This window comes from Quercus robur, chromosome 5 (assembly GCF_932294415.1).
Source record: "Quercus robur chromosome 5, dhQueRobu3.1, whole genome shotgun sequence".
NCBI lineage: Eukaryota > Viridiplantae > Streptophyta > Magnoliopsida > Fagales > Fagaceae > Quercus > Quercus robur.
In genome coordinates this window covers 59,288,033-59,301,410 of record NC_065538.1, presented here as the reverse complement: position 1 = coordinate 59,301,410, position 13,378 = coordinate 59,288,033, and the positions used below count along the sequence as shown (strand labels likewise).

The following is a 13,378-nucleotide window of genomic DNA, read 5'->3' as shown; positions in this document are numbered from 1 at the left end:
AGAAAATTAGACAGTAGGAAACATCTAGCCTTGAAGCACCTGCATAGTAGTGAGTCATCTTCTTGTAGCAATCTCCACCCTTGCTTCGCAAGCATGGCTAGGTTGAATGCTCTTAAGTCATAGAACCCCATGCCACCATCTTTCTTTGGAATAACTAATTTATCCCAACTTTTCCAATGGATTTTTCTTTCATTCCTAACCTATTCTCACCAAAATCTTGCACACAACGCATCTAGCTCATCACATAATTTCACTTGAAGTTGGAACGCAGCCATTGTGTAAGTGGGAATGGATTGTGCCACTACCTTGATAAGAACCTTTTTCCCAGCCCTAGATAGCAGCATACCTTTCCAACTTTGTAATTTCTTCCATACCCTATCCTTAAGATAGGAAAAGGAATGGTATTTTGAACGTCCAACTAATGTACGCAGCCCCATATATGATTCAAAACGATCCACCTCCTTAACACCCAGAGTTTGCATAATCTCATCTTTCTAGTTGTGTGGGGTATTACGGCTAAAATACACTGAAGATTTCTCCAAATTTATGCTCTGACCCGAAGCTTTAGCATAAGTTTGGAGAATCTCAGTAACAACCTGCACTTCCATCTGAGTTGCCCAGTAAAATAGTAGTGAGTTGTCTGCAAATAACAGGTTAGAGATTTTGGGTGCTCTTCTACAAACTGATACCCCATGAATCATTCCTTCCAACTCAGCCTTAGCCAATAGAGAAGTAAAACCTTCTGTACATAACAAAAACAAATATGGTGAAAGAAGGTCACCTTGACGGATCCCTCTAAAGGGTTTGATACTGCCATACGGTTTGCCATTAACAAGGACTGAAAAGGATGGTGTTGTAACACAACTCATCACCCTATTAATCCACCTTTCAGGGAAGCCCATCTTGTGCATAATTCCTTGCAAAAAGAGTCATTCTACTCGATCATAAGCCTTGCTGATATCAAGCTTCAGTGCTAAAGATCTTTTTTTCCCTTTCTTCCTGCAATGCATGGTATGTAATGTTTCATATGCCACCAACACATTATCCGTAATGAGGCGACCTAGTACAAAACACTCTGAGTTGGAGAGATGACATGAGGTAGAGCCTGTTTCAGTCTATTTGCCAGGACCTTAGATATAATTTTATAAATGACATTTCGTAAACTAATAAGTCTGAAATCAGACATTTTCTCAGGATTCTTTACTTTAGGGATAAGAACAATATTAGTGTGATTAATATCAAGCACCATGTTTCCAAAAATCAAAAAATCTAACACAATAGCAGTTACAGAATCACCCACAGCATGCCAGAATTTTTGGTAGAAAAGGGCATTCATACTATCAGGTTAGGAGCCTTGGTTGGTCCCATTTGGAACAACGCCGCTTCAACCTCATCTACACTAAAATCACTGGACAGTATTTATTACATTTCAGGGGTCACCTTGCAAGAAACTACATTTAGACACTCTTCCATCTGATCACATGAACCTGCACAAAACAAATTATCAAAGTAGTCTACAGCTACATTAACTATGTCCTCCATATCCTCCACCCATTGGCCCTCTCCATTTTTAATTCCCTTTATGTGGTTTCTCCGCCTCCTTTGGCTTGCTTTGGAATGAAAAAATTTTGTGTTTTTATCCCCATATTTTAGCCAAGGAATTCTTGACCTTTGAGTCCAATAAATCTCTTGCTTCAATAACAAGTCATCCATCCTCCTATGCACTTCCAAATACCGAGCTCTATTCCCCTCAGTGGTTTCGGCTTTATTGAGAGAATCAAGTTGTTGTTGCAATTTTTTAATTGCATCTGCATTTGGATCAGCTTTGGCGATCCCCATGCCATTAACTCCACTCCGCATGACTTGATTTTCTCCTTAATTGAAGCCAAACCTAGTCCTCCATCCCCTGCCGTGTGCCATTCTCCACTCATCACTGTCTCACAATCTTCCCATAGGAGCCAAGCTTCCTCAAATTTGAACCATCTTTCCTTTCTTTGTCACTGCCTTTGATAGCTCTGAGTCTGAAGAACAATGGGTAAATGATTTGATGCATGGGTTAAAAAATGGGTAACAATGCTCAATTGGTACTTCTCCCTCCACTCCTTGGTTGCTACAGCTCTGTCAAGGCAGATTTTTGTGTTTGCCTCTCCAAGCCTCTTATTACTCCAAGTAAATGGGTAATCCCTATAGCCCAAGTCTTCAAGTTAACATAATTCCAACACATCCCTAAAAGCATCCACCTGTGCAGATTGTGCCGGCCGCTTGCTCTATTTTTCTGATGCATGCAGAAAAGCATTGAATCACCAATACAAAGCCAAGGTCCATCCACAAAAGTTTTCAAGTGAGCTAGGAGTTTCCATGACTTCTCTTGCTGATTTGTTTCTGGCCAACCATAGAAGCATGTCATAAACCAAACAAATCCATCATCCTCCACAATTTTAGCTAACACATGATTTGCTGTGAAATTAATAACCTCCAATGCTACCTCGTTCTTCCAAATTAGTGTTATGCCTTCTCCTGAATCTAGATTTTTAACAATAATCTGATTGGGAAAAGGTAAATTATCATAAAGCTTCTCAAATCCTTCCTTATCAAGCCTTGTTTCCATCAAGAAACAAACATTGGAAGCTTGTTCCCTCATAAGTTTGCGAAAGCTTCGACCTGTTCAAGGATTCCCAAGCCTTTGGCAGTTCCAACTTAAAAGCCTCATTGCTTCCGGCAAGGGTGGATTGCCACCCCCGCCAATATTTCATCATTGCTAGTTTCATCAATTTTCCCACGCTTTAATGTTGGTGCACCTTGGTTCCCTTCTATACATACATCTGCTTCATGAACTGCATCCTGTTTGCCAAGTGTAGGTAGCATAATAGCCCTAGTAAATCCACTCAATCCAAAATCCATTCGGTTAATTCTAGTCCAAGTGGATGGTCTTGATAAGGATAACCCACTAGGATTTGCATCCGGTCTTGCTTTATCCACCTTCAATTTCAAATTAGGAATTCCATCTAATCCGTTTGTTAAGGTGTTTGACATTCCCTCCATCACGATACCCTTAGTCTCCACCTTTGTTTCACTACCTTGACCCCCAGAAACAGTTCCTTCATTCACGGTAATGTCCTCCTTCACGTAAGCATGAAGTCCCTTATCCACATCTTCTTGCTGAAAATCAAGAGCAGTTCCTAGAATCTCAGCCTCACCCTTATCTGGACTATCACTTGCACACAACACTTTTGCTTCACGAACCTGCTCCACCACCGCCTGCATCTCCTCCCCTTGCACTGGTTGGTTCACTGTCTACATTACAGCACCACCTGTAGCATTAGCAATACCATACTCAAGTTTGTTTCCCACATTTCGCCTCTGTGGAGATTGTGGTCAACCCCCTGTAGCTTTTAACCAATCACCATATTGGTATTCCACCTCTCCACCACTTTTCTGCATTGCGAAGTGTTGAGCGCAATGTTTCAAATCATGTCCAAGAATACCACAGTAGTAGCAAAACAGCGGAAGTCGCTCATATTTAAATCTAACCCACGTACGTTCACCATCCGAATCAACTATATACACACCACATCTGATAGGCTTTGTTATTGGCAGTGCAACGCGAACACGCATGAAAAAATTCAAATCATCTTGTCTTTGTCTCCTTTCTACCTCCACCACTAAACCTAAACTGCTTCCAACTTCAGAGGCTACTTGGGGATGTTAAGGAAAGTATTTCCATTCATGACAGTGCTGATCTTGTGGGCAAGACAGCTAGCTCATTTCCTATTATAATCCCAACAGCTACTGCAGAAACTAAGTCAACAAGCACCTCTATTATGGAAAGCTAAAACAGAGGAAATCAATCAAAGGAGCGTGACCCACGTGCAGACAAACTCCACTAATCTGTCACTGCCTTTCCTGTGCAAATACATTCCTTAATATATATGTATATTCCTTGTATATGCATTGTAGTATATATATTCTGGTTGTATCTCATATTTTCAATATAGAGAAATAATTACCTCTTGTATCTTTGAGCTTTCACATGGTATCAGAGCCCTCTGGTTCATACCAAACTTCTCCAATGGCCGACTCAAACTCCTCTGCCAATCTTTTCCAAACACCCAATATAACTCCCTTGATTTCCATAAAATTAGATGGAACAAATTACCTGCAATGGGTTTCTCAATTCTTGCCCATCTTGCGAAGCTATGACCTGTTGAGCATTGTTGATGGCTCAGAGGTGTGTCCTGACAAGCACACAATTGCTGGGGAAAAACAAGTTAAGAACCCAGAATATGTGCTTTGGTACAAAAAGGACCAACTTGTCTTGAGTTGGATAATTGCAACTCTCACTCCTAATGTTCTTTCCACTGTTTATGGACTGAACACATCTTGCCAAGTCTGGAGTTCTTTGGCAACTAGATATGCTTCCCAATCAAAATCTTGCATTGCTCACTTAAAACGCCAATTGCAGACCCTGCGACAAGAATCTCGATCTTGCTCGGATTATCTCCAATTGGCTAAGTCATGGGCAGATCAACTTGCTGCTGCAAATAAGCCAGTGGATGACAATGATCTGATTTCATACATAGTCAGTGGTCTAAATCCATCATTCAATGCCTTCATCACAACATTTCGCCTTGCAACTCGAGAAGCCTCCTGGACATATGTTGACTTCGAAGCTGAGTTGTTGAATCATGAAACTCTTCTCATAAATCAAGGCGTCATGACTTCGACAGACTCAAGTAGTTTTGCCTTGTATTCAAATAAACAACACAACAGAGATCGCAAACCAAAGTTCAACGGAGCACAGAAAACCAATGGCCCATCTAAGTCCCAATTGCCATTTCAAAACCAGAAATCGCACCACACCAATCTTCCAAAGCAGAGGCCAAATCAACCTTCATCCTCACCCTTCAACTCCTCTTGGTCACCTTGCCAAATATGTGGTAAATCAAATCACCAAGCACTTGACTTTTATCATCGAATGGACTACTCTTACCAAGGTCGCCATCCTCCAACCCAATTGGCTGCTATGGTTGCTCAAAGCAACTCTCTATTTGCAGAAGAAGAAGAACAGCCGTGTTATGCAGATAGTGGAGCCAATCAACACATCACTGCTGATTTGGAGAACCTCAATCTATCAAGAGAACCATATCAAGGTAGTGCCGACGTGGCTGTGGGCAATGGTTCTGGTCTTCCAATAGCTAATATTGGTTCTACTACTCTCACTGCTCAAAATTCTACCTTTCAATTAAAAACTGTACTTCATTGTCCTGATGTACCTGTTAACTTGCTATCTATACAAAAGTTTTGTGCAGAAAATGATTGCTTCTTTATACTAACAGCAACTTATTTTTTGGTGAAGGAAATTCGGACAGGTCGAGTTCTCTTGCACAGGCACAGTAGAGATGGACTCTATCCCATTCCTTGCACCGCCTCTCCTTCCATAAATTTCGTGGTCTCACTGCCTTCCTTGGAGTTCAAACCTCTACCTTGGTATGGCACCAACGGTTAGGCCATCCCACCATGTCTACAGTTTATCAAGTCATTCATAAAAATAAGCTTCCAATAAGTGACTCAAATAATAAACAATCTTTTTGTGACTCATGTCAACTAGCCAAATGCAAACGTCTACCTTTTTTCAATTCAGATAGAGTGTCTAGTCTTCCCCTTCAATTAGTGCATTCAGATGTATGGCAGTCACCAGTTGTCTCTCTTAGTGGTTGTCGCTATTATGTAATTTTCATTGATGATTATTCAAGATTTTCTTGGTTATTTCCTTTAAATTCCAAATCTGATGTTTACACTTGCTTCATTAAGTTTAAATGTATGGTGGAAAACTTATTTTCTACAAAAATTAAGAGCCTACAATCTGATGGTGGTGAAGAGTATTCCTCCACTCACTTTAAAAATTTTTTGGCTCAAAGTGGCATTTTACATCGGATTTCCTGCCCACACACCTCTCAAAAAAACGGTGTTGCCGAAAGAAAACATAGACATGTAATGGACACAGGTTTGGCCTTACTTGCACATTCGGGACTCCAAACAAAATATTGGGTTGATGCCTTTCTCACTGCCATATATCTTATCAATCACCTACCCACTCCCACTTTGTCTAATCAAACACCCTATTTTAAATTGTTTAACCATGCCCCTGACTACAACTTCTTGCACACCTTTGGATGTGCATGCTTCCCTTTGATGAGACCATACAATCCTCACAAACTCACCTTTAGGAGCAAAAAATGTATTTTTTTGGGTTATAGTTCAAATCACCATGGCTATCAATGTCTAGGCCCCTCAACAAATAGAGTCTATATCTCTCGTGATGTGGTGTTTAATGAACAAGATTTTCCTGCCAAGAATGCGCCATCTCTTCGTCCTCATGCAGAGAACTCTCGCCTTGATGAATCACTTCCTCTACCTATGCCTCCACATCTAGGTATTTCTCTTTTTCCCTTAGACCCTTATTCCTCCTCATCTCCTATGGACACCTTAACCTACTCCCCATTACTATCTTCTTCATCTCCCTCTCCTCACCAACAATTGTCTCCACCTCAATCACCTTCTCCAAATTCCTTACTTTCCACATCTGACAACCCTTCCCAACCTAACCCACCTGAGACTTCTCAACCACCTTTTCCCTCCACCAGAATGGTAACTCGTTCCATGACTGGTGCTTCTCGCCCTAAAAACTTCCCTGACCATAAGCTCTATTACTCCACATGCCACCCTCTTAAGGCCTTTCATGCCAACTCACTTCCTACCGAACCCACCACCTTTAACCAAGCTTTCAAACTCCCTGAATGGCGAGCAGCCATGGAGGTAGAATTTGGTGCCTTGTTAGCTAATGGAACCTGGTCCCTTTGTCCTTGACCACCCAACAGAAAAATTATTCGGAATAAATGGGTTTTCCGTCTTAAACAAAAGGCTGATGGTTCAATTGATTGTTATAAGGCAAGACTTGTTGCTAAAGGGTTTGATCAAAAGGATGGAGTTGATTACACTGAGACATTTAGCCCTGTTATCAAACCCACCACAATTCGTGTTATCCTTGCACTAGCTGTGCATTTTAATTGGTCCATTCGCCAATTGGATGTCTCAAATGCTTTTTTGCATGGCTCTCTTCTTGAAGAAGTATATATGGAACAGCCAAGGGGATTTGTTGATCCTAAGCTTCCTCATCATGTCTGTCAGTTGCACAAGGCTTTATATGGGCTTAAGCAAGCCCCTCGTGCATGGTTCACTCGTCTTCGACAATCTCTTATCCATTTGGGGTTCCTTGAATCATTGGTTGATGCCTCATTATTTACCTTTCATCATTCTACTATTCACATTTATGTCCTTATTTATGTTGATGATATATTGGTCATTGGCACTCATACATCACATATGTTGCACTTGATTAAGCATCTTCAATCTGACTTTCCATTGAAAGACTTGGGTGAGCTATCTTATTTTTTACGTGTTCATGCAGTCCGACATTCCTATGGCCTCCACTTGTCGCAATCCAAGTACATTTTAGAGCTCCTCCATCGTGCTCACATGGTTGGTGCTAAACCATCCTCCACCCCCACTGCCTCTGGTTCTAAACTCTCGCGTTTTGATGGTGCACCTTTACCCAATGGCACTGAGTACAGGAAAATTGTTGGTGCTCTCCAGTATTGCACTCTTACCCGTCCTGACATTGCATTCTCAGTAAATCAGTTATGTCAATTTATGCACTCACCTACATTTGATCACTGGACTGCTGCTAAACGGGTGTTGCGCTACTTAAAAGGGACCATAGATCATGGCTTGTCTTTCCCCCAAAGCTCACTTAAGCTTCATGCCTTTTGTGACTCTGATTGGGCTGGCAATCCTGATGATCGACGATCAACCACTGGATTTGGCATCTTTCTTGGCCCTTGTCTTGTTTCCTGGAGTGCCAAGAAGCAACCTGTTGTGGCTCGTTCAAGTACAAAAGCTGAATATCGGGCCATGGCTATTACCACTGCTGACTTATATTGGATACGAATGCTCCTCAAGGATCTCCATGTCCCTTTGGTCTCACCTCCCACTTTGTGGTGTGACAATGTTGGTGCGTTGGCCCTTGCTTCAAACCCGGTTTTTCATGCTAGAACCAAACATATCGAGGTCGATTACCACTTCATTTGTGAAAAAGTTGTTAATAAAGATATGGTGCTTCGCTTTATTTCAACTGGTGATCAAGTTGCTGATATTTTTACAAAGGGTCTATCTACTCCACGCTTCTCATTGTTACGGTCCAAGCTTCTGGTTACACCTTGTCCCATCAGCTTGCGGGGGGATGTTAAGGAAAGTATTTCCATTCATGACAGTGCTGATCTTGTGGGCAAGACAGCTAGCTCATTTCCTATCATAATCCCAACAGCTATTGCAGAAACTAAGTCAACAAGCACCTCTGTTATGGAAAGCTAAAACAGAGGAAATCAATCAAAGGAGCGTGACCCACGTGCAGACAAACTCCACTAATCTGTCACTGCCTTTCTTGTGCTAATACATTCCTTAATATATGTATATTCCTTGTATATGCATTGTAGTATATATATTCTGGTTGTATCTCATATTTTCAATATAGAGAAATAATTACCTCTTGTATCTTTGAGCTTTCACAGGGGAGAGATCATGTCCAACAGGGCTCCCTAAATTTGAATCCAAAGAGATGCATAATCCATTCGTATGTTCTCCACAATCATCCTTTTTTTCCATTGCTGAAGCATAAGTAGCTGGTTGTCAAATGTCCAAGGGCCTCCTCGAAGTATGCGATTCATATCAAATTTCGATTGGAATTTGAACTGGAAAAGATTCGGACCAATCTCAAGAATTTGCATATTTTCATTCATGCTCCATGCTCTTCATAAAGTAGCCTTTGCAGCCTTTTTGTTGAAGGGTTTGCACGTAAGAAACTTCCCAATGAGGCTCAGATAACAACTCTCAATAGTTTCCAATTTTCCTTAATTTGAAATGGCAATAACTTCTTCTTCATCTGTTGTTAATTGCATATTTCCCAAACTATCAATCACATCTTCTGCCATTTTGAAAAAAGAAAGAAAATTAAGTGAAAATGCCATTAGATCTGACCTAAGGGAGGGAGAAGCTCGCTTTTAGACGAGAGAGAGAGCTCCAACAGAGGGAGAGACTTATGAGGGTCTATTAAATCTAAATATGGTACTTAAGAAATCAATATATATATATATATATATATCCCTATAGGCTATATACCTGTATTTTTGTCAATTCTACCCCTTTATAAGACAAAACTTGGTGTCTCCGGGGATATATCCACCCCCTTTAATACCTAGTTAGCTACAACTTTTTTTCGAAGCTAGTTACCTACAACTTAGATTGTAGACTCATGACAACCCATTTTCTTTCTATTTTTATTTATTTAATTTTAGTTTTTCTGGCATTGACATGACAGCTCAGTTATTTAAAAAAAAATTAAAAAAAAACACATACACACACACACACATATATATATATATATATATATATATATAAAAGATTCTCACAACAAATTATAGATGATTAATTAATATTGATTTAAATTTGAACCTATCACTAAAATTATTTTTTACCCATCAATAACTATTTATAGCAACCTACCACTTAAAATTTGTTGTGAAAATATTATGAATATAACATATTTCATAAAAAAAATAGAAGTTTTATGTTCACAATTTTTTTTTTTGGGTAAATTACACTTTTAGTCCCTAACGTTTGTCCTGTATATCAAAATGGTCTCTAACGTTTCAAATGTGTCAAATTAGTTCTTAACCTTTTGGTATTGTTTCAAAATAATCCATGCCGTTAAGTGGTGGAAGGAAAAAGCCGATGTAGCTAACGGTGTTATCAAAATATCTATTTTTATGCCACTTAAGTAGCCACATATGCTGCCACATGTCTTTAGTTTTAAAAAATAAAATAATATATTTGAAATTAGTTTATTATAGACTAAAATTCAGTTTTTTTTTCTTTGTTTCATTTTCTTTTCTTTGCTTTTTGCCAAACCAAACAGGAGTTAAAATCCCTGAATTCAAAGCTCAAAAAAATTCAAAACGAAAAATGGTTCCGTAGTGTACCACTCATTAGATTTGCATTGCAACTCTGTTTGTTAAGTTCTTTCCCCAAAAATTTCAAACTATAAAAAATTCCTATTATAATTAAAAACAAAAATAAATCATATTCCCTAAGCCTTAGAGCATTCCTATCAGGTGTTCTATAAATATGCCATTTTGGCACATCAAAAAATCTACTTTATTATTTTAACACACCATTTTACAATTCACGTTCATCGTATCTTCTATTTTTCAATTCTATACATTAAAATAATATAAAAAAATATTTTTAAAAAAAAACCATCAATATAAAAAATACAAAATAAAAACCCATCACCATACACAAACACAAGCACAGAACTGTAACAAACCCACCACCATACACAAGCACAGCCCGCCACCACCACCCACAGACAACCCACCACCACCACTCAATACACTCCAAAAAAAATCCCCAAAATCAACACAAAACTCTTAAAAAAAAAAATTGAAAAGATGAATCAACTCCATTTATACAACTCAAATCACATGGAATCAACCCAACTCCACCACCACCCACAATCACACGAAATCCACAACCCAAAAATAAAAAAATAAAAAAAATTGCTGAAACCCACCACCATACACAAGCATAGTTCGCCACCACCACCCACAGCCACAGGTACAACCCACCACCACCAACAACAATCCACTGGCCGCCACCACCACCCCATACTACTTAAAAAAAAATGAAGAGATGAATCGACTCCATTTATAGAACCCAAATCACATGGAATCCACAACTAAAAAAAAAAAATCGCCGAAACTTACATGCGATCTCCACTAGTTGACCTCATCAGTGAGGCCAAACTCCACAGTGACACCCAATCTCAATGGCAACGACCAATCTCAATGGCAACAGTCTAGGCGGAGAAAAAAGAAGAAAGAGAGAGAGAGTGACCAGAAAAAAAGAGGGAGACAAAGAGGCGCAGAGAAAGTGACAGAAAAAAGGAAAAAAAGAGAGAGAAAAAAAAAAGGGAGAGGTGAAGATTCTAGAGAAGAAAGAAGAAGAAAAAAGGAAGAGAGAGTGACAGAAGATGAGGGGAGAGGTAGAGAAAGAAAGAAGAAAGGAAGTCATAAAGGAAGAGAAAGAAGAAAGAAAGTCATAAAGGAAGAGAGAGAAAATGAATAAAAAATGATTTATTTTAGCATTTTCGTCTTTACTGTTCCAAAGATGGAACAGTACTATTTATGTTTGCCAAATATTAGAGCATTTAGAACATCTTATGAGAGAGGTTTTTTGATGTTTGGTGTGCCAAATGCCAAATATTCGACATTTGGCACATCTGATGGGAATGCTCTTATCATGTCAATCTCATCATTTTTTCCCCAAAATAAAATATCAAAACCCACTCCCTCTCTTCCCATTTCCCTCATGTTTTTTTTTCTCTCTCTCTCTCTCTCTCTCTCTCTCTCCTAAAGCAGATCAGAATCCCTTTGACCAAAATGAAATGGCAAACCTATTAGCAGCAAAAAAAATCAAATGGATGCCGGCCATTTTTAGGGGACTTAGGATCGTTACTGAGAGATTGTGATTTGAAGCTACAACTCTTCGAATTGAACCTTGTGCTCATGCTAGTCCTTGTTCGATGAATTAATTGAAGCAATTTGTGGTGGTTTTGAATAGCAAGCAATTGATTGTGTACCTTATCTGGAATTTTATTTTTGTATTCAGCCAATAAAAGGAAGAATATTTTTAATGTGGGAATGGGGATTTTGAATTGAATTCTCTGAGCTCTAAAGATCTTTTTCTTTTTCTTATTTGGTTGCTGGGAAAACGTGGGGAAAAGAAAGGAAATTTACTTTAGAATTCTGGATTTTGAATCCCGTTTGGTTCTCAAGAAAGCAAAGTTAAGAAAATGAAGAAAAGAAATTTTCAAATTTGACAGAAATAAACAAATTCTAAATATTTTATTTTCTAAAAATAAATACATGTGGTAGCAAATTCCAAATATTAGTTTATTGCCACGTCAATAGAAAATAATTTTTTATTTTTGCTATTAGTCATGTCAGCAATTTCCATCCAAGAGATAACGGCAATGACTAACTTGACACGACACTAAAAAGTTATGAACCAAATTGACACAATTGAAAGGATAAGGATCGAATTGAAATATGGTGTAAAGGATAGGGACCAAATACGTAGTTTACCCATTTTTTATATAAAAAATCATATATGGTAAGTTTTTACGGCTAAAATTACTTTTTTTACCTATTAATATTAGTCAATAACAACCTACTATTTTAATATTATTGCGAAAATGTTGTGAAAATATATTTCATATAGCATTTCTATTTTTTGGGTAAATTATTGATATAGCATTTCTCATCAAAGAAGTGCTTGCAACAATATTGAAATAACAACTTTATTTCACCACCAAACAAACTCACCCTTAAAGCCCAAGAGGCAAAATCCCTTAGGTTGGGCATTTGGGCTACACCTTGCCATCCCCTATGTATATTTAGGTTGGGTGGCATGTCAACCCATGAGTTAAATGATATATCCAACACTTTATTTCCTATGATAGGCATGAGATTTGTTTGTTTTTATTTTTAAAGTAATATGATAACCTTGAGTTATATGTATGTGTATATAATCTATTGCATATATAATACCTAATACGAGTATTTTTATTAATTATATCTCTATCCAATATTTGATCACAAGTCACAAAAAATCCTTATTTGACATGACAGTTCAAAAAATTATCTTTAAAAAATTAAAAAAAACATATATATATATATATATATATATCTCTCTCTCTCTCTCATATTGATGAAGCGTAAATTCGTCAGTCAGAGATAGCAGATGGAACCGACCTTTAGCCCGGGTGATAGTGTCCTCAAAGTGGTCAACGGTGTGGTGTCTGCCACAAAGTCTTCGATGCCAAAGTCAATATTAAGAAGTTACTGATGAAAGAATAATGCAATATCACAAAGCAAGAAATATATCTGAAAGTGTCTCCATACCTTCTGTTGGTGATGGGAGAGCCTTATATATAGGTTCCCTTGGATTCTGACCGTTGTGGTTAATAATGGGATGTTAATGCCCTTCTTGGTAATGCCTCCTACTTAACATGGTGGTCTTAATGTGCTTTCAACGGTCTACATAGCTGTTGTTGTAACCGTCCGAGGTGTTATTGGTGGTATTGAATGGGCCTGATGCCTTCGTCAGTGATGGAGGCACTTGTTTCAGTTCGTCCATGAGGATGATTTCATCTGTAACGTTATGTTCGTCTGTAGTTGGTTTCGTTAGTCCCATCAGCTGC

At 38.5% G+C, this 13,378-nt stretch overlaps 1 protein-coding gene across 1 annotated transcript; it reads right to left on the bottom strand.

Moving 5' to 3' along the window:
- Positions 1-494: 494 nt before the first annotated feature.
- LOC126728455 (uncharacterized mitochondrial protein AtMg01250-like) lies at positions 495-902 on the bottom strand. The gene has a single exon (XM_050434271.1). It carries the CDS (start codon positions 900-902, stop codon positions 495-497), a length of 408 nt encoding a protein of 135 aa, XP_050290228.1.
- Between the last annotated feature and the right edge of the window lie 12,476 nt (positions 903-13,378).

Excerpts from the sequence above, each read along its gene's own strand:
- LOC126728455 (XM_050434271.1), bottom strand. The coding sequence starts at position 902 with ATGGGCTTCCCTGAAAGGTGGATTAATAGGGTGATGAGTTGTGTTACA.